At 33.1% G+C, this 23,201-nt stretch overlaps 1 protein-coding gene across 1 annotated transcript; it reads left to right on the top strand.

Annotated features, from left to right (window-relative positions):
- The first annotated feature begins 3,081 nt into the window (after nucleotides 1–3,081).
- On the top strand, nucleotides 3,082–5,496 carry LOC120082700 (BTB/POZ and TAZ domain-containing protein 1-like). The gene is made up of 5 exons (XM_039037977.2): nucleotides 3,082–3,391; nucleotides 3,619–3,752; nucleotides 3,854–4,157; nucleotides 4,259–4,575; nucleotides 5,064–5,496. The coding sequence occupies exons 1-5, from the start codon at nucleotides 3,155–3,157 to the stop codon at nucleotides 5,275–5,277; spliced, it is 1,206 nt and encodes a 401-aa protein (XP_038893905.1). The 5' UTR covers nucleotides 3,082–3,154; the 3' UTR covers nucleotides 5,278–5,496.
- The last annotated feature ends 17,705 nt before the right edge of the window (nucleotides 5,497–23,201 follow it).

The raw sequence follows: 23,201 nt of genomic DNA, 5'->3' as shown, positions 1-23,201 counted from the left end.
ATTAAATTTTGTTATTTGTGAAAATAGTTTCTCTTATTTTTCTATTTTGGAAAATTCCCCAAAGTATATTTTAATAAACAATATATTATATAAAAATTGTAAAAAAAAAAAAATATATGATATATTAATAAAGAATACTAAAAAATATTTTTGTAAATATATTATGTTAATAATCAGTGGAGTAATAAAAATAATCCCAATAAATAATTAACTTGTCATAAATAATCAATAATGATTATATGTTCATAATGAATGATCAAATTAAAATTAATCTCAATAAATAATTACTCAATTATTCAAAAAATAATAAAGTAATAAATATTATTATTAAAAAAATGAAGTTTTATCCTAATTAAATTTAACTAATCTTAATTTACTTATTAAATATATTTAAGATTTTGTTGGCTAATAAATTAATAATTGATGTAAAAGACAATTTCCTTCATTTAATAAATTTTAAAATAAGTTAAGTAAATATTTTAAAAGATTACTATTAATTTATCAAAATAAATATTTACATTGTTTTTGTTAAATTAATATTAAATTAATTAATTAACTATATTCTAAGTGAAATTACATATAAAATGAAAAGCAGATAGAGAGGGGAAGAAAACAAAACCCACAATTTTGAAAAGAATAGAAAGTCTCTATCGGAAGTGAAGATGTCTTAGAAATAGCTTATTCCCAGGTAAAAGATTGAAAACAGTGAAAAAACCTGCAATTTGGATGTTTGTGTCAATTTCCACGTAAAAAACCTTCCAATCAAAGGATCCCAAGTTTAATTTGACAACATTTTCTAGTTTTTAATTTTCTTTTCCATAAAAGAAATAGTTAACTTTAAAAAATAAAGCAAAAGTTTGCTAAAACTTTTAATTTCTAAAATTTGATTAAGTTCTCAATGATATTTTTAATTTAAGAGTTCTTATAAATAGAAAAAATCCAAAATTATTTATACTTTATAGCAAAAAAAAATTTCAAGAGTGATTTGTATTTTTTGAATTTTTATTATAAAGTGTAAACATTTTTAAATATTTTTTTATATTTAAAGTTCTTAACATAATTCCTTTTTAACTCTAGACCAAAAATATTACTTTTTTTTTCAAAGAAGAGCATAAAAATATTTTGAAACTAATAAAACATGAAATGTATAACCATAAATTATTGTTGAAATTTAGAAAGTATGTATACGATGAATAGGTTTTAAAATAAATTTCTAACTTCTAATATAGCAGTGCTTCAAAGTCCTTTTCGGAAAAAAAAAGGGAAAAAAAGAAAGAAAAAATTCTAATATAGCAGACGTAATAATTATATCAACATTTTTAAAACGGAATTCTAATATCTTTTTATGATTTTATAATTTTTTTATTGAAGTCTTAAATAACATTTTAATATTATTTTTTAACCATATTTTTAACATATGATTATGATCCTACAAATCCGTGGAATATCTATATAAAAACTAAAATTAAAACCCTCGCGTTTCATTCTTTTTCTTTTTATTTTATAATTTGACTTCTTAAAAAATATTGGAAAGAAAAACAAACTAGGTATATGGATAACTAACGGTTTGGAAGTGATTATAAAATTGTCAAAAATCATTTTTATCTGGTTGAAAATCACTTATAAATGCGTATAATTCAAATATAATTTAATTTTAAATTTTGAATAATTAAAAGCATATTTTAGAGTAATTTTGAAAATGATAAAAGTGATTTTTGTGTGTTTGATAAATTATAGAGCAAATATTAATTTATACCAAGAACTTTGAGAGTAATATTAATTTAAACCCTAAACTAATAATTGTATCCATTTAAACCTTAAATTTTCACAAATATGTCAATTTTAATCTCAAACTAATAATTGTATCAATTTAAATCCTGAATTTTTATAAGTTTATCAATTTAAACTCTCAACTTTCATAAATATATGAATTTAAATTTTCCATTAGATTTTATTTACATATACTTATGAAAGCTTAGGGTTTAAATAGATATAATTATGAAAGTTTGATATTTAAATTGATATACTTATAAAAGTTTAAGGTTTTAATGGATACAATTATTAGTTTGAGAATTAAATTGATGCAATCCCAAAGTTCATATTTAAATTGATACAACTATTAATTTATGGTATAAATCGATAAAATCCAAAGTTTAGGAATATAAATTGAAATTTCTCCTAAATTATAAAACTTATACTATGAAAGTAAATGATGAACCACCATACAGAAACAAAACAAAAAGTTAGATTCTTATTTAAATTTAGGAGTTTATAGATATTTGAGTAATAATTCATCTTATACATTACTTGAGCTTAATATCGTATTATAATAATAAAAAAAATCAATATTATATTATGCAAAACTCAAAAATCAATTTAGAATCTTATTTAAGTGAAGATATTAACGACTTTGGTTTAATTTTTTTTAAGTGTTTAATTTTGAAAAGAAATTATTTTAGAAAAGTTGAAGTGTTCGACAATCAGCTTAAAATATTTTTAAATTATTTTTATCAAAAAGAATTTAAATAATAATGACATTTTTTTTAAAAGAAAAGTCAAATCTAAACGGATGTTAATGTTTTTTTTTTTAAATGAAGGTGCAAATTATGCAAGAGCTTAACAAATCAATTTGGAGTTGTACTAAAAATATATATATCAATTTAGAGTTATAAGGGAAGAAATTGGAAGGTTAGAGGCTATGTTGATAAATGGTGCCAGAGTTTTGGATATAAATGGATTATTTTTAATTAAGATTAGAAAGAAGGAAAGATATGGGATTTGGAATATTTGACAGGTGGCAAAGAAATAAAGGAACGCGTTGGGATTAGTTGGCTTGCCTCCAAATTTAATTCTTCTCCTAAAAACTGGAATCCAAATAATTTGGTAAATTGTCAAAATAAAAAAAAATTAAAAAAAAATAAAAAAGAAAAATCCATGTATTTAACATATGTTGTAATCTTGATCCCGGACCATTCTCCGAGTCCGAGTCCACATGGGACCCACCGCTTTTCCTCACGCGCATCTTGTAGCGCGTGTTCGTCACGTCTCCTGCCATCTTATCTGACTGGTTGCTTCGTCTTCGTGTGGCAGTAGCAGTCCCCACTTCTAAATTCTCTTTCCATCGCCGCCTATATATAATAAATTCAATGGTGGCATGCCAACCCACAGCCACCTCTCTCCTATTTTTCCCCTTCTCTTTCTCACCATCAACACTCGTTTCTTTCTCTCGATTTTGCTCATGGAAGCCCTTCATCTTCCCTACGAAATCCACCCCCATTCCCTCCCCGCCGCCGTCAAGGATCCGAGACCAGAGTTCCAGGAGTTGCCGGAGCCGGACATCCATATCGCCACCTCCGGTGGACTTCGTATACCCGCGCATTCCACCGTACTGGTACTCCATCCCACTTCTTTCTCATTTTTCGTATTCCGTTTTCCTTTATTTCTCGTCTTAACTGAAATTTCAAGAAGTTTCGCCTTTAAATGTCGGTTAGTTGCAATTAGACCTCACGAATTAGGGTTCGTAATTTCATTGCCTTCGATTTGCCTGATTTTGCATTCGATTGGGGGATCTGTTTTCGTTTCTTTTTCGTGCTTCAATTGAATCGATTTCGATTACAGGCCTCAGTCTCATCGGTGCTGGAAAACATTATCGAGCAACCGCGAAAGCACCGTAGCTCCGAGAAAGTGATTCAAATTCCCGGCGTCCCGTGCGAGGCAGTCGTTTCGTTCGTTCAATTCATCTACACATCTAGGTCAGTACGCAATTCGCAATTAGAATTAGTCGATTTTAATTTTGGTAGCCAGTCAATCTTGGTAGGCGGAGTAAGTCTAAATTTGTCGGCGTTGCTTTTAGGTGCCGTGAAGAATATCTAAGGAAATATGGAATTCATCTTTTAGCGCTATCGCACGTTTACCTCGTTCCACATTTGAAACAGCGATGCACCAAGCACTTGGCTCGAAATTTGACCATCCATAGCGTTATCGATATACTACAACTCGCAAGAATGTGCGATGCACCGGATCTCTCACTCAGCTGTATGAAAATGGTGTCCACCCACTTCAAGGCCGTCGAGAAAACGGAGGGCTGGAAATTCCTGCAAAAACATGACCCTTGGCTCGAGCTTCAAATTCTGCAGTTCATGGATGAATCGGAATCGGTATTTACCTATTCATTGCGCTAGTTCTTTCTCGTTCACAACAGGACAAGACATTAATTCAATTGTTGATCTGGGTTACTGATTGTTTGTATTATGTGCAGAGGAAAAAGAGATGTAGAAGACAGAGGAAGGAGCAGAGGGTGTATCTTCAGCTAAGCGACGCAATGGAGTGCTTAGAGCACATCTGTAAAGAAGGGTGTACAAACGTTGGGCCGCTGGACGTGGAACCCACAAAGAAGCAGCCATGTTCGAAATTCTCAACGTGTCGTGGAGTTCAGCTTCTGATTAAGCACTTCGCAACATGTGAGAACAGAGTCCATGGAGGAGCCTGCTGGCGGTGCAAACGAATGTGGCAACTTCTACGCTTGCATGCCTCCATCTGCGACCAATCCGATGCTTGCAAAGTCCCTCTTTGCAGGTTCATTCTCAATACCCCTCTTTTTTATGCCATACCTAAATTATTTCCTTTTTACCAAACTTTGATTTGATTTGACTTTGACTTGACGTCTTAATTTTAATCGTTGATTGATTCATAATAATCTCGTTTGAAATCAAATAGTATGGATATGTAATTAAATTGATTGGCTAAAAGCAATCGATTAAAATGAAAAAAACGCATTCGAATTAAATATGAATTGAGGTGGGCTTCTAGGAAGGTCTACGGCTGTTTTTCAAAGAAAAGAAAAGGAAAAAAAAAGTCTTCGGCGGATACCTTTTCCAAAAGCTAAATGATGGATCAAAATTCCCTTTCACCTGAGCGTGTTTTAAGTCAATGATGGATTGTTTGCGGTTGTTGGTTGGGGTGGGAGACCCAATGATGATTTTCAAGTTTTTTTTTTTTTTTTTTTTTTTTTTTTTTTTTTAAAAAAAAATTTAGTTTTAACTTTGTTGGGTTTGGTTTGGCAGGCAGTTCAAGGTAAAAATGCAGCAAGAGAATGATGGAAAAGAGGATCCGAAGTGGAAGCTGCTGGTGAAAAAGGTGTTGTCTGCCAAGACAATTTCTTCAATTTGTCTTCCCAAAAGGAAGAGAGCAGCGGCAGACGCCATGAGCGCGGATCGTATCAGAAGCTTCAGAATACAATCCGTCGAACAAAATCGATTGCTGTTATTAACAGCTTAGAAATAGAATGTAATGTTGTTTTCAAATTAGAAATTAGGAGGGGGAGAGCCTTTTTTGAAAAAAAAATTTGGTGGTTTCATTTTATTTGTTTTTATGAGGAGCTTTGGGGTTTCCTTTCTTTTCTAACTGTTTGTATTTGTATAGGGACAGGGAGGAATGTGTTGTGTTTTGTAAGAAAATATAGATAGATAATAAACAGATTTTGTTTTGTTTGCTGCATTTCTAGTTTTTCCAATATTAGACGTGTACTCTGTCTGCCCAAGAGTGAGTGCCTTACAATACAAAAAAGCTTCTTTCTATGCTCTTATTCATGGGTAAAAATAATGCAAATTTTTCATTCACCAATAAAATACATATACCAGTAGTTGCCTTAGAAGTAATTCAGAATATTGCAAAAGTATGTGGATGCAGATGTTTAGCTTGCTTCCTAGTTTACTTTAATATAAATCTTACTAGTGATTTTTATCCAAGTAATTCTTCAAATGTCAAATCCATACACACTTGACCATCTCGAATTTAAGTTTAGCGTTCTCAAATGTTTTAGATTGCATATTAATCAAAAACTTTCTCAAACGTTCTCAGTGATGAGCTTTCTCTCCTTGTGGTGTGGTGTGGGGTGTAGTGGCTAGATTGCACATTAAAAATGTTTTGTTTATTCCAAAAAAATTGTAATAGGGTGGCCCATAACCTGTTCCATTGTTCCGTTGAAAATGTTGACTATTTTATGCCATGCTCGTTTAAAATTAATGAATTGAATTATCTAAGCTGAACAGTTTTTCCTATTTAAACTCAAGTTTAAGTTTAATTAGAGTTTTCTTGTAAGTGTCAGGTCAAACGTAGGGACTTAGACTAATGAATATGCTTGATCCAATGAATGATCTTTATGCCATTAATACCAATGAATGCATCGAGTGAATGTTTGTACAATTGAATTGATGAATTAATTAGATGGTGAGAATGGATGGAGGTAAACGGTGAGTGGTAGTGGAGATATGATACATTGAATGTGAGTGTACAATGGTGATGTGTTGAGTGATGGAAATGGTGGTGGTGGTGATAGAAATACAACACAAATGAAGCAAGTGTGTGTTGAAAATGGTTGAAAATCAGTTGATGAAGTAGGGTTGAGAAGGTTCACTAACATTCTCCTTAGTGATGCATAAGTATCTGTTCATTTCTCTAACTTATAAAATGACGAACTCACCTCTCAGTGTTTCTAGCTACATTTACCCTACTTCTAGGATGCATTCTTAAGTTAATTTTGACAAAAGAGAGTTAAATTTATTTCTAAAGCTATTTCTTTTCTTGTTTAATGAGTTCCACAACCACTAACTGTAAGCCCTCGATTCCTTTTTCTCTTCATCCAACCTAGTGATGCACTAAATAAAAACTTGATCCAAGGAAGTATGATAAGCGCATGCTTGTATCTTAGAAGTTAAAAAATTGACTAAGTGCAGAAAACTGTGGTACTTAGGAAAACTTCTAAGTGTTGGAACCATGTATTTAATATTAAGAGATGAAAATTTGAACGCATAAGCCATGAAGGATTGGAAATATGATAAGGAATAAGGACTTAACTTCTATTGAAAGCATGACTAGAGCATGATTGGAAGTCTTGGACACATACTATGATCAAGGAATGACCAATTTGGACGCATACTTTGTGTAAAGGAAGTTATCTTGGTCGTATCTAAGGTTAAGCATACTTAGATGGACATATAAGGAGAAATTGAGGTTGAAATCCGAAGGGTTAAGAAAAGAGTACACAATGGATGCATGGTTGAACTCTTGGACACATCATTTGGACACATACTTAAGTCAAGAAGAAGAGGAAAGTATAAGAAGGCCAAGTTGACAACTAGAAGGGGTATGTGGCAGATTGGGATGAAGTCTTGACCAAGTCTAAGTAGGAGGTGATCGCCCATGAGGCAAGGAGGAGCCATGCAAGAAGTTGGTGAAGACACCTCAAAGGGGGGTGTTGGGGTATGCATGCTGAAGACACCTAGGCATGCATGCATGGAGCCTATCACAATGAGAGAGACTTGGAACTAGTATAAATAGAAGGAAATGAGGCTTAGCTCTTCCAATCCATTCGAGCAAACTTTCATTTTCTTGAGCCAAATTAGAGAGAATTGAATGTAGGAAAGGGTTATGGGCTACCACAAAGTTTGGAAAACAAGGTTGGAAAATTTTGAAATTTGGTGGAGAAGGCCAGTATATCGCATAGGCCAACACCAGGCACCTGTTGGGTTTTATGTCCTAAAACTCATGGTTTTTAAACAATAGAACTTATTCTGAAAATTCAATAAATTGTTATTGAATGTATTTCTTATTAGAAATCCAATAAACCTAAAAGTCCCTTGACTATTACATGAGTACTTGAACTTTATGTATAGAAATAAAAGTAGATCAGGTTCGAGTAAATAGTAAACAATGATCTGTAGTATATGAATAAGATTGGGTGCCTTATTCTGGTAACACTATTTGATCCAGCCTACACTGTAGTTGTTACAAAGAGTTGTAAAGTGCTCCAAACGAAGTGATCCTAATTCGTACATGTTATGACATGAGGAGTGGGGGTGTCCTGTGCAAATGAGTTTTGTACAAGATCGGACAATGAAATCAGTCACTCTTACTTTATAATGTTGTTTACTGTTTAAGATTGACTATTTCAAAGCGATGATATAAGTAACTTGACCTTAATCCTAAGCTAACTATGAACTTCTATTTGTTCGAAATTATCCTTTGATCTGCAAACGGTGAGAGTAATCCAACAACACTGCTCAATAAGTCCCCCATTTTGGGGATAACACTGGATAAATAGCTGGAGACATAGCCCTACAAGATGAAATTCACTCCTACCTGATTAGGGTTAGTAGAGAGGTTGTTTCCTTTAAGTGCTGATTCTAGGTCTTAAAAAGGGATCCCACCCTCTCATTGGCCCAAGAGGGACTAAATTTATTGATTGGATCACAAATCAATTGTTCATTAGAGGATCAGTGGGACTTAAGGAACAAGAGGTAATTTCGAGGGTATAACAGAGATTCGACCCAGTCGTTATTATGAACAACTTGTGAAGAGTTAACTTACTAATCATGGTTATATCGAGTGGACATAATATATCTATAGTGAGGGGAGTTCAACTATGGGCTTTAGTGGAGTGACCCATTAGTTAACGAATGGGGGTTAGTTCGGTCTAATGAGTTTAGTCGATTAATCTCGGATCGTTGGAGCCCAGGATCTGTAGGTCCGCGAGGTCCCTCTACTAGCTCGTAAATAGATTAGCTTTAGAGTAGTGTGATAAGTCAATTTGAAACGTTCAAATTAGAATTAAAGGAATTAGTAATTATATGAGATATAATACGTTTAATTTTAACAATTAAACAAAATTAGAAAATTAATATTTAAATATGATTTAAATATATGAAGGCGGTTTTGTGTAAAATTAATTTAATATTTGATATTAAATTAATTAAAATTGTTTAAATTGTTTAAATAATTATTTATTAATTTTATTAGAAAAATTAATTTATGAAATTAATTTATAAAATTAATAAATTTTGATTTTGAAATCAAATGAGATTTTAAAAATCAAATTGGAAAAGATAAACACAAAATGAAAAGGTGGATTTTTCCATTGAATCTTCAAGTTGCTCACACAAAACCCATTACTTAAGGCTTCAATTACTCCAAGCATGAGCTGCATCTCATGCAGCCATCTTCATTGCATGATTGTCTGCAATATATTGAGTAGATTGGAGTGAATTTGAAGCATGCAATCAGTTGAATTTTTGCTGAAAATTTTGTTTGAAGAATGTGTTTTTCATCTGGGTTGTTGCAGTGAGTACCTCTCCTAATTCCCTTAATTCAAGTTTATTTTGAGTCCCACAACTCAATCTATAGCTCTAAGAGAATAGTAGAAAAAATCTTGGGATGGTCTATAATGAGATTTGGAGAGATTTGTAGCTGGAAATCAAGCTTTGAAATGATTCTACATAGGTATAACTTGAAACCCATTTTTTACTGTGTAAGCATGATTTAGTTACTGCCAAAATTAATGAATTAGAGTGTTTATTGATCCTTGTCGCTTCCGCTGCATGATGATACAATCCAACAGCACCCAACCCAACCACTATGCCTAGTTACCACACATGCGCCATTCCTACACACGATGCCAGCACTTGCACTTCACCATGCCACATGGCCAACCTAAGACACGTTCGTGCCTGCGTGCACCCCGTGCCCTACACTGACGCCTATGCTCACATGCCTATCACCCATCTGTGTGGCCAAAAAGTCTAGTCCAGCGACTGTCTGTGTCTGTGCGCGTCAATAGCCCCGCTCACACCCACATGTGTAATTAGAGAGACGAGTGTAGAAAATGGTTCCGCGCTTCATAGAGTTTGGAAAACAATAAGGTTGGGAAAATTCGAAATTTGTTGGAGAAGGCCAGTCTATCGCATAGGCTAACACCAGGCACCCAACCCAGCCACTCTGCCAAGCTACCGCGCACCATCAGCACGCCCCGTGCACGCACCTCTCACAGACTCCACATGCCTCGCCCGCACCATTCCCGCATACAGTGTTAGTACTCGTGTCTCTGTTGGGTTGATACACTAAATCTCAGTGAGTTCTGTAGTTTGTAATTGTAATGTACAAACTGTTTATTTATTTAATAAAAAAAATAAACAGTTATGTGGATACATTTAGTAGCATTAACTCACAAAACCAATAAACTAATATCCAAGGTTTTCTTCTATAACTTGAGCATGTATGTGGATACATACAGGTGGATCATGTTCAAGTGATAACCTAAATGCTCTGTAGTAGATGGATAACGTTGGGTACCTTATCCTGGTGACACACGAATACGGCCTGCTTTGTAGTTGTTACAATTGTTGTAAAGTATTATAAATGATCTATTCTTAATCATTTATGTGGAGACACGTGAGCGGGTGTATTCTATACAAAGAGTTTGTATAAGACCAGACCACGAAATGAATAGTCTCACTATATAACATCGATGAAAGAAGAGATTTACATTTCACCAAGATGACTATAGGTGACTTGATCTAAATCTTGAGTGAGTTGTGAACTCCTACCTATAAAGACGGTTCTTTGATTTGCATGGGTGAAAGTCGCCAGTTCGCCGACTCAATATGCCTACCATTTTGGGGATTTGTTTGATTAGGGAGCTGTGAACATAGCTACACAAGAAGGAATTCCCTCCTCTATAGTTGAGAAAGAAGAGAAATTGTCCTCTTAAGGGCTGATTCCGGGACTTGAACAATGTGGCACCACACCCTCTCGTGGCCCAAGAGGGATTTGGTCATAATTGGACTATGACTTATTGTTCATTAGAGGGATCAGAGGTACTTAAGAAGTTAGATGTAACTATAGGGGCAGAACGATAATTTTGGCCCAACTGTACTTACGAGCAATTTGTAAAGGGTCATCGCACAGTTGATTGGTTATATCTAATGAACACAGAAATATATCTGTAGTGCGAATAGTGCAGCTGTCGGTCTTTAATGGAATGACTGGCAGTTAATAGATGTTGACTAATTTAATTAAAGTGTTTAATTAATTATCCAAGTACATTGGAGCTTCAATCTAAAGGTTGAAGGAAATCAGATTCAAGATTTCCATGAGCAGCAGAAGAACAATTATTCCAAATCACAATCATAAATGAACAATGCATTTTCAGTCGACTTTAAACAAACGGTTATACAATTTAAATGCAGAAATTACAACATGAACAATACAAATTCATAAAGAGATCAAACTTTACGTACAATGGCAGAAGTGTCTCCACACTCCAATGCGCACGAGTCGAGTCTCCTCAACAACACCAACAAGGCTACCTTGGTATTCTCGGTGTGAGAGTCCAGAGGGTGGGCTCTTTTTGGACTTGGTATGAGGCAGACGAAGGAGGAAACACTGATCGCGTACACGACTAGGCAAGTGGGAGATGGTGGAGACCTATTGCATAGGTCGATGCCCAATCGTTTAGATAAAGCTAAGCGATCGTCTAGCAAAATCTATGCGATCGTTTAGCTTGGTCTGTCGCCTACAGACTCTACACGATCGTTTAACTTGCCCAGTCGTCGTTTAATAAATCTGTATTTACTTGACGACCTTGTAAGTTTCTTTTTTGCAGAGAGAAAACTCAAAACTTTTTAGCGTTTGTAAAAACTTATATTTAAAATAGGAAAACCATTTTTCTTTTAAACTCATGGTTACCATGATTCAATAACCACCCACTACTTTGGTTATTTAAAAGAAAAAGAATTAATTATCCAATAATTAATATTATTATAAATATAAATGATAACCAACTTATCATACTATATTTATAACCTATAGTTTTAATATTTCATCTCATGAAACATATAATCCATAGTTCTTTTTCTATTCCATGTTATTTAATGTAAATCTCATTTATATCAATCCTCCATTAGATGTAACTTATACATCATATCGATTATATCATATATAATCAAAATACCTCTTATCAGTTTGAAAATTTCAAATCAACACCAAGAACTGATCCTCAACTGAATCCATTGAGCTACCAAGGGGACCTCATGGACCTGTAGCTCGAAGCTCCAACGGTACGTGAATAACTGACTAAACTCTTTAGTCACGGGATCCACTATCCGTTAACTGCTAGGTATTCCATTAAAGACCAACAACTGAACTCTCTTTACTACAGATATATTAAGTGTCCATCTTAACCAATCAGCAGTGCGATAACCCTTCACAAATCGCTCGTAAGTACAGTTAGGCCAATAACCATTATGCCCCTATAGTTACATCTGTCTCCTTAAGTACCACTGATCCCTTTAATGAACATAAGTCATAGTTATACTATGACTGAGTCTTCTCTTCCAAAGAGAAGTTTATAATAGTAATTGTAATTATAGTTAGAAACTCAAAATTCGAAATTATATAGTGACACATTTTTTTATTATTTTGATTCTAGAATTTCTAATTCTAGAATTTATATATTCTAGAATATATAAATTCTATTATTTTATTCTAGATTCTATTCTAATCCTTAGAATAGATTCAAATAATCTATCATGATTCTAATGAATCATGATAAGTTGTTTCCTTGAATTCAAAAATATTCCTATTTTCCACTATGTTCAAACTCCAGAATCAGCTCTTAAGGGAGCAATCTCTCTACTTATCTTTGCTTTAGGAAAGAAGTGAATTCCATCTTGTGGATTGAGTTCCCAGCTCCCAGATCAGACAAGTCCTCCAAAAGGTAGGCATGTTGAGTTCGCAATCTGGCCACTCTCACCCATACTAGTCAAAGGACCGCCTTCAAAGGCAGGAGTTCCCAAAACACTCAGGATTGAGGTTGTGTCACCTATGGTTGTTTAGAGATGTAAGTCTCTAGTATCAGCAGTGTTATATACAGAGTCTAGTCATCTCGTGGTCCAAGTCTTATACAAACTCTTTGTATAGGATACTCCCGCTCGCACGTCTCCACATGAATGGGCAGGATCTACCATCTGTAGTAGTTTACAACACTTGCAAACCTCTACAAAGCAGGCCGTATCCGTAGTGTCACCAAGATCAGGTATCCCACTTTAATCTTTATACTACAGACCTATTTAGGTTATCACTTAAGGCATGATCCACTTGTATATCATATATACATACTTAAGTTCACATAAGATAACCAAAGAGTTTTATTTATTGGATATGAGTAAATGTCAGAATTAAATAACACTTATTTTATTCATTGAACAATGTGTATCTTTACAAAACAACGAGACTCTAGGAGAATTAGGACACCAATCCCAACACAGGTCGATAAGGTCCCCTCTATAGCTTAACTGAGATTATTGATAATCAAATTAATCAAATTACTTTTGGATTAATTTGAGTTTTTCAAATTAATCAAGGAAATTAATTATATATAATATAATTAATATAATGTATTTGTTACATTATAATATAAAATTTTATTTGAGAGAAAATAAATATTTGAATTTGATTCAAATATTAGTTATATGAATGTGATTCATATAAAATTGTAGGTTAAATTTAATATGAATTTGGTTCATTATATAACACCGTTCATAATAGAGACTTTCATTTCACTAGGATGACCATAGGTAACATGACTTCAATCCTGAGTGAGTTGTAAACTTCTACCTATGAGGGCGGTTCTTTGACTTGTATAGGTGAGAGTGGCCAGTTCGGTGACTCAACAAGCCTACTATTTTAGGGATTCATCTGATTGGGGAGCTGGAAACTCAGCTACACAAGATGAAATTCACTCCTTCCCCGAAGTAGGGGTAAGTAGATAAATTTCTCCCTTAAGGACTGATTTCGGGTGTTGAACAATTTGGTGCCACACCCTCTCCTGGCTCGAGAGGGGTTTATTCATAGTGGGACTATGATCTATTGTTCATTAAAGGGATCAGTAGTACTTAAGAAGTTAGATGTAACTACAGGGGCAAAACGGTAATTTGGCCCAGCTGTACTTATGAGCAATTTGTGAATGGTCATCATACTATTGATTGGTTATATCCAATGGACACAAAAATATATCTATAGTGCGAAAAGTACAACTATCGGTCTTTAGTGGAGTGTCCGACAGTTAACGGATGGTGGATAATGTAATTAAAGAGTTTAATTAATTATTCATGTACTGTTGGAGCTTCAAGCTACAGGTCCATCAGGTCTCCTTGGTAGTTCAAAAAGATTTAGTTGAGAATAAGTTTTTGGGTTAATTTAAGTTGTTCAAATTAATAAGAATGAATTTAATTATATATGATATAATTAAATCGATTCAATTATATTTTATATAATTGATATAATGTATTTGATACATTATAGTTAATTTGAGAAATAAATATTTGAATGTGATTATTCATAGTTGTTAAATTTAATATAAATATGATTTATATTAAATGCCATAAAATAGAAAAAAAGAACTATAGTTTATATTATATATGATGCAATATTAAAACTATAGATTATAAATATAATATGATAAATTGGTTATCATATTTATTATTTTGGATAATTAATCCCTTTTCTCTTTAACGACCTTAGTGGGTGGTTAGTTGGTTTTCATGGTAAAATGAATAAAAAGAAAACGATTTTCTTTTTCTTCCTTAGAAATCTATACGAAATAACAACACTACATGAAATTAGAGAGAATATAAAATAGACACTCTTGACTATATGATTGGATAATCTTATTATACGATAGTGCTCTTTCTCAATCGTCTTCCTCTTCCAAACTCACAAACTCTCTCCTAACCAAAATAGTTAGAGCCCACCATTTCTAGGTTCTCACTCTGAGAATATTGAGGATACCAAGTGGTAGTGTCTTCACACTTTTGATTTGAGTTTTGTTGTTATTTGATGAGTTTGTGACTGTTCGAGGAGTTCGTGATAGTTCGAGAATTTACGCGAAGAAGTGTTCTTCAAGTGTATAATCTCTGAACTCTTTTTCTAGTTTAAAAGCATGTTGTAATTTTGTTAAAATATATAATCTGTTTGTGTTTACTGTAAATTTATGTTTTCAATCAAAACGGAATTTGGATGATCCATTTTCACTCATGGATCTCCTCGTAAAAGAGTTCCTTAAACAACCTACACCCGCTAGTAATAGAACTAGAATATTTGTATCGAGGGTGTCATCTAGTAAGAATTTTAAGGTTGGGGGAAATCAGAAATTCAAGAGTTCTAGTCACTCCGTGGGTTATGCAGAAAGCCTAGAAACAGATGTACCCCAAAGGATTACCATCGAATTTGATAAGAAACCATTGTGTGATGAATGTGGGGAAGATCATAATAAATTTTACTACTACTGCCACGAAGTAGGGAACGTTCGTAAAGGATGCCCTTGACGAAGGTCAAAGGAGGGACCAAGTCAAACTCAAAGAATGATATTTCCATAATATTACTCAACCAGAGGAAGATACCCTTAATTAAGGAAACATTAAGGGGGGGAAGAAAAACTAGAGGAAAGACTAGACGGAAGAAGAACAAATGATAAGAAGGTTAAGAAGGCTGTAGAAGAAGAATTTAGGACATCTCTAGTATAAATATCATGTATAGAACCTAAGAAATGTAAATAAATAAAAAGGAGGTTCCTTGTAAATTGTTGTAGATATCACCCGGTGTTAGTTACATTGTAGAATTATGCTTAGAAGCGGTAGAATCAAAAGCAACCTGAAGTCGAGGACCAAAATAATACCGGTAGACAAGGAGAAGAAAGTGAAGGTGAATCCAGCCATCCTCAAGTTGTGATCGAGATGGAAGAACAAATCTTAGATAGGTTTTTCGAACAATTAACTACAAGATTAGAAATAACTCAGTTAGATCTTAAGAAAATGTTTGGGATAGAAGGGTTAAAATCTCTAAACCATAGATCTAGCTGATGCCGAAGTCTGGATCAATATGTTAGAAAAGTGCTTTAGGGTAATGAAATGCCCTAAAGATCAAAAAGTAACACTCGTTATGTTCCTTTTACAAAAAAGAACGAATGACTGGTGGCGAGTATTTGAAGAAAGATAGAAAGAGATGGAAGAACCCACCTAGAAGGAGTTCAAAGAAGATTTCTATAATAAGTATCATCCGTTTAGGGATACAAAACGCAATGCGTTTCTAAAACTAGGTTCCATGGTAGTAGCAAAATATGAAAAGAAGTACACCGAGCTGCTGAAGTACGCCCTCAATATAATCAAGGATGAAGTAGAAAGATGTAAGTGATTTGAGGAATGATTATGGGAAGAAATTCGAACCCTCGTAATGGCAACTGTTGAGAGAGGTGAATTGTCGAAACTAGTAGAAGCTATGATGAGGTTAGAAAGGAGCCTGAAGCAGGAAGAGGAGGTTGAAAAGGAATACAGTACATTTAGAACCCTAAGTCCATCTTCAGACAAAACAAGTAAAAAGTTCGTGCCCAAAGTATCCAACAAAGGGACTTAATCTAAACATAAGGGCATCCCGAATTCTAAATCAAGTTCGAATAAAGAAACTCAGAAGTCAGGTGGATTGAGACATTTTGTAGCATCCCCAAGGAAAGAACATAGAAATGAAACCCTTAACAGGAGTCTGTGGTGTTCATCTTATAATAGATATCATTCAGGATAATGTTTTGGAGATGCTAATGTGTGCTACAACTATGGACAAGTCGACCATTATAAGCGAGATTTTCCTCAGTTGAAGCAAGAAGATCTTGGTGCCCAAAGAACAACCTCGAAAATAGTAAAGGAACCACCATGATCTATAGGCACTATTGAGGGAAGGAAAAATGGGACGAAACAAAAGAGTGTGGCCGGCCAATCTCTCCAGTAGAAGGAAAACATCTAAGGTCGCAAGAAGGAATAATCAAGCCTAGATAGTTGATGCATGGTCTTACTTTTATGATATCTGTAAATAAGCTTAGTAGTTTGTGAACTTAAAAAAATAAATGTATCCATAACCTCTTGTGATAAAGTAAATACTTTTTGTGGTTGTTAAAAGCTATAACACGAGTATAGTCATAGTTTCGACAAAGGAAGATTGGTATCCATAAAGAGCTCTTTCTCATTCAGTCAGATTATTCAGAAAGATATGGTTTGACCCTTTTTCTTTTTCTTTTCATCTTCATATAGAAAGCCAGCCTTCCTCATACTCCTCCCTTCATTCATTGAGTTGGAGGAATCCATAGGAGGCCCGCCCGTTATGCATTGACTCGTCCCTTCTAAATGCTCAGCTATGTTTCCAACCTTCATTTCTAATACTTAGTTAAATTTTGCTCATTTTAGACCAACTCATGCCCTTAATCTTTTCTAGGCTCAAAGCATAGTTTGAACACTTAGCCAAAATTCTGACTTCGGCCTACTATGCTTCTAACTTTTGAATCCCAACCTTTTTTTCCCAGTACTTGCCCAAACTTTTCTTCTACTCTTTTATCCGAACGCATACTTCACTTCTAAGTTCAACCATATGCCCCCAACACTTGAAAATTTTTCTAAGTACTACTGCTTCCTTCAAAGTATAGTTTGGATACTTAACCAAATTTTTATCCTCCAAAATTCCAGCATGCATTCCAACTAAATATTATCAACTCCAACGATTATTTAGTGATCTTTAAACCTAAATGGAGGGAAAAGAAATTAAGGGCTTTCATTAGACTTTTGGTTTCTTAATTTACGATATGCAAATTTTTATTTAAAGAAAAAAAGTTCTCAAATGAGCATAGCTCAACCATAATTGACATGTGTATTCTTTTTAAATATGAGATTCAAATCTTCCGACTCCATTAAATATGAGATTCAAATGAGCATAGTTCTCAAATGAGCATAGCTCAACCATAATTGACATGTGTATCTCTAACATTTGATCATGTGATGTCATCTCTTGAATGTTAAATGATATTTCAGTGTAACATCCCAAATTTTAGAAGAATTTAAGTTAGTTATCTCAAATTATTGAATTTTAGTTTCTCTTTCATTTTTTAAAAATTGGGATTAAATTGAAATAATTGAAAAATTTTTATTGGTTAAACTGAAATTTAATGGAATTGAGAGATTTGAGAGTTTGAATTAAATTTGGAGATATAGAGTTTTGGAAGGAAATAATGTTTTAATTTGAAAAAATGAATGTGGAAGTTGAAATTTAATTAAGTTGTTAAATTAATTCGAATTTAATTATTTTGCATTAATTGGAGTTTACATTTGTGGTGAAAGTTGAATTATAGAAAGGATAAGTCAGTTTTATTAAGTGGTGGAAGATATAAAATATATTGGAGGGAAGTTTAGATAAAGATTTGAAATTTAAAATTTAATATGATAAAAGATTTTGTTATATTTGAAGGATTTGGAAGTTAAAGAGGAGAAGGAAGAGATTTCTCTGACCCACAAACGCTGCCATCCTCGTCGAGCACTGTAGTAGTTCATCGCGGGATTGTTCGGTTTTTGTAAGGGTTTCTTTTCCAGATTTAGTGAGTTTTTCTTCAAGTTCTTGGTTAGTTTTTAATTTACCCATTAAGTTTTGGCCTGGATTTTAATTTACCCATTATGTTTGGATTTTAAATTCAAGGTTTGGAAGATTTTTGGTCTCTTCAACAAAAAAAATTGTTAATGTTTAGTAAGTTTTGGGGGGTGAATTCTAGCCCTGAGCGAAAATTTTAGTTAATAAACTTTAGATTTAATTTAAATTCAGGTGTGTCAGTAGAATTGGGTTTTAGAATTAATTTTGGACCAAGCCTTCGAAACGTTAAATTAGGGATATTTTAATTAATTTGGTTAATTGGATTAAGGTCCCAAAGGATTAATTTAAATTTTTGGATTCATCATTTTAGGTCATGGTTGCTAAACTAAAATTGTAATTTATGTTATAGGACTGATCCAAGTATTTCAAAATTCATGACCAAATTTGAGGTGGGTAATCTTAATACTGTAACTGCTTTTGTGCCAGCCGATAAATTTAAGAATAATTCTAAGGACCCTAAGACTATTTGTATCTAGATGCTTGAGAATATATAAGCTGAAGTTGATTATGTTTAAAGCATGTTATGAGTGCAAGATTGAATTAAATTATTTTGTTTATATGATTTACTAGATGAACATTAAGCATGATGATATGTATTTGCATATTTGTGGTACTATGCTTTATGATGAACTATATTTTTATGATAGTGATAGTTACCCTACCCGTAATTAGATACCTACCAGAGGTGGTGATCTCCTTCGAAATTTCACCAAGGGTTTGTGTATCTTTCGGGATTCACTAGAGCTTCGTGTTTCCTTTGGGAAGAGGACCATGTTTCCTTTGGAATTCACCAGAGATGGTGATCTCCTTTGGGACTTCACCAGAGGTTTGTGTTTCCTTCGGGATTCACTAGAGGTTTGTGAGTACACCTAATCTACGGTAGAGTGGGCTCACCTATGCACTACTAAGCCATCTCATGGAAAGTAAAGGTTTATGCATGTCCCACTAGAGAGTGGCATCTAGAGAACATATCTCTAGCTTAACCCTGATAGTGAGGTTACTTATTGAGTATTTTATACTCATCATTTTTTTATGTTATGTTTTTCAGGTAAGTGCAAGGATGTACTGGTGAATGGCAGAAGGAATCCATGATCGTGCCATTAGGACCAGAGAGATGCTTCCGCTCATGTGTTCATGTTTTAGTGTTTTAAATTTCAATCTTGATGTTTGAACTTAGAGTTCCATTGTTGAAATTTTTATTTATAAAACTTCAATGGATTTATTCTGAACTTATATTTTAGGGGGACCCCATCAAAGATTTTCAGTTATTTAGATATTAAAAAAGTTATTTATTTAATAAAATTCGTTTGATTTAGTTAAAATTTGTGAAATAGTCGTTTTGAGATTTATGCATGCATGTAGTAACGCCCTAGTATAAAACCTAGGAAGTCGGACCATTACATCAGTCCTCCAAGTCTTCAATCTTCAATGTTAAAAGTTCAATTAGAGCTTCAGAATCTTCAAAGCTTTAAAGCTTAAATGCTTTGTCTTTAGTTCTTCCTTCCAAACTCCTTCAAAATGAATGGGTAAGACCTATTTTTGTAGAATTTTCATGGTCTTACATGGTTTTGGGTTAAAGTTAGGTGTGGGACCAATCTTTCCTTTGGCTCTAAAATTCTACCATGAGCTTGAATTGGTTGGGCTTTTGACTTGAGCGATTTTAATCTCTCAGTCGGATCCAATTTATAATTTCAAATTCAATCGAACCTCTAGCCAAATTTATCAATCGTGGATCAAGCTTCATCACCGTTGAATTTAATAAACCCATTGTTGTGATCAAATGACAAGAGAGGAGACACTTGGTTCTTTTTTTTATTTTACCATTTATTGGTCTCCAAAATTTTAATTTAAGAACCCAATAATTCTTAATTGATCCTAAATTTGATAAATTTGGTTATGACATGAAACCTAATTGGCCAAAAAAATTTCTCCACTAGTTAATTATTTTAAAATAATAATAAATTACGATGTAACGCTTTCACAAATAGTAGGATGTTTTCAAACCAAATCAAAATCCCGGTTGAAGGAGTTGGACCAATGGGCTTAGTTATACAGATCCAAACAATACTTGAAGTTGGGTGTAGGCCCAACAAGCCCAATTCTTAGTGGACTGGCTCCAAAGGTTCATTCCCCGATAAGTTGCAGTCACGCCATGCCTTTACTAGGTTGGATAAGTATTTAATTTGATCAAGAGATACTTCAATTTTTCTTTTCCTTTTTTATTTAGTGAGCAAGACTGGAACCACAAATCTCGTAATCACTAACATAAACGTCTGTCAGTTGAACTATGCTCACTTTAATCCGATAGTCCAAGAAGTGGGAAAATGAGGAAAGTGGAGGTGGATGATTTTTTTAATTTGTTTTAAAATATAAAAAGTAATGGAATTTGGAAGAAGGTGGGAGAAGGAAAATAGGTGGTGTAGAAGAAGCAGTATTAGATGTGGGGATGGGAAGGATCAAAATCATGGCTCTCAAATTTCTTAAATTAAAAATAAGAAAAACAGACAAAAAGGCCTGAGACTGAGTTGAAACTATTACAGGATTATGTTTTTATTGATTTAAAAAGAAAAATGAAAAAGAAATGGCACGTGATTGGTGGTCGGATGGCACGGGGTTCTGGCGGATGTCACCAAAAGGGGAAGACCCCCTATTTACAAATCTATCCCTTTTATTTTTTAAGAGAGGAATATCTTTGACAAATATCCGCCTCTCCTTTTAATACAAAGCATTTATTGGTTTTATTTGGACTTTTTTGAGCCTTTCACAAACACTAAGAGCTACTTTCTCTCAATAACAAAAAAAACAAAAAAAACGGCCTTTTTTCATGCTTCAACTTTCAGTTTAAGTTGCATCCATTTCCACCTCCTCCTCCTCCTCTCTCTCTCTCTCTTAAATTTGTGGCCTCAAATCTCTCTCTCTCTCCTCTTTTAAGTTTTGATTAATATTTCTTTCAATCCTAAACTACCGATAAATTGTAAGACTTTGCGTAACCACACTCATTATTTCACAAACTCTTTCTTTTTCTAATTCAAATTTCAATTCTTAGTCAAATATTTTCAAAATTATAACATTTTTTTCTTTTTAGATGTCAAAATTTTATATAGATTTTGAAAATATTATTCTAAGTAAATAATAAAGAAAAAAATCACAAGGATAAGGACTACTATTAGATAAACTCATTCAAATTGTCTCATCTCAAATAAACACAAGACACATGAAATAGTTTCATGAGAGCAACAACTAGGGACTGGAATTGATGAAACAATTGAGTCATTTAACCCAAAACATCTACCACAACCTTAGAGGTCAAGATCGAGGTCGAGACTGAGACCAAAACGAACAAATTTCATCAAGTAGGTCAAATGGCCCAAAAGGCCTCCCTCAACCTATAACTTCAAGGTCAGGGCAACCAGCCCTAATTGGTTCTCCTTCTACAAGTTCAATTTAGCCTTCTAGAGTTCTATTTGTATAGAGATTGAGGAACCTAAGGTTTAATTCCACTATGGGAGAATGATAACTCGATGTTATTCTTAAAAATTTACTTTTATTCTTGGGCTGAAAATTAAATATCGAAGTGTCTGTACATTAACAAGTGACTTTATTCTCTAAATATAAGTGTGAAGATTTGGAGAATTTTTTTACCATATTTTACCATTAATTAATTTAATTTAAAATAATTATGAAGAGGAATTTCAATAATTAATTAGGGTGTGGATTGTGCAATGAGGATAGGATTAGACGGTGACTTGTGGATTAAAATTGATGTTTCTAAGGGAAAAAAAAAAAAAAGGAAAAGCGCAAAGTTGGGTCTTGTGATGACAGCTCATCAATATCTTTTAGGCGGAGTCATTCCACGTCTTTTTCACAAACCAAACATTTGGAGAAGGACAGCTGTCCATCTCTTCGCCACATATTTATTATTCTCTTTTTTAAATTTAATTAAAATAAATTAGTCGGTGTTTTTTTAGTGAGCCATCAAAATGTTATCTCTTTTCAAATTTTGTCGGAAGCTTCATTTTTAATACCATCTCAATCATTATTAAATAAAAATCATTCTTTTCCATTTCAGATTTTTTTTTTATTTCTTTTTTTTATTGCGCCCCAAATTTTACAATTTCTTACATACTTTTACATTCCCCCCCCCCCCCCCCCCCCCCCCAAAATATTTAACAACTTGAAACCAATTTTTAAACGTATCACTTTTTTCTTTCAAACAAAAAAAAAATAGTAAAATTTCTTTTTCTAAGAAAAAAAAAAAGATACTTTTATTTAGAATATTCCACTACACTGTAAATGAAAATAAATACTTCAAAATGATAATCTATTTACATTATGATTTTATAATTTATTGATCCATATATAAGTTTGTTCTTTAGGTGAAATCAATAAGATATAATTGTCAAAAAAAAAAAAAAAAATCCAATAAGATATAAGTAAAGCTAAACATTGTAAAATAAATAATAATTAAAAAATAAATAAATATATGTCTTAGTTGCCAATTTATAGCTTGCATTGACAATTGATAATAAACTTGAATCAAATTGTAATTAGTCTTAATTTCACTTTTCAACTTTAGTTCGTATAATAATAAATTTTGGTTAGCAATTTGCAGGACTTGTTGAGTTTCTTAATAAGTTGTAGCACAGGCAATAGTAAAATGGCAAGTGTAATTCATTTCAGTCTAGCAATTGTAAAGTGTGGAGTCAAAGTATTAATTCTTAAGATTGGTAAGTTGTATAATTAATTATTATCAAAATTATTATTTTAGTAGAGGTGAAGATGAATATTTGAATATTTGACTTCAAGTGAATCTAATAATAATGCTAACAACATTGATGTGCTTGATTATTTCATAAACTAGTGCTTGTTTCACATGCAATCAAGCTTTTGTTTCATGTTTTCAAATTCAC

The sequence above is a fragment of the Benincasa hispida genome, chromosome 8, assembly GCF_027475165.1.
Source record: "Benincasa hispida cultivar pf3 chromosome 8, pf3_genome.v1.1, whole genome shotgun sequence".
Classification (NCBI taxonomy): Eukaryota; Viridiplantae; Streptophyta; class Magnoliopsida; order Cucurbitales; family Cucurbitaceae; genus Benincasa; species Benincasa hispida.
Note: the sequence above shows the minus strand (reverse complement) of the source record. Positions and strands in the feature narration are given on the sequence as shown.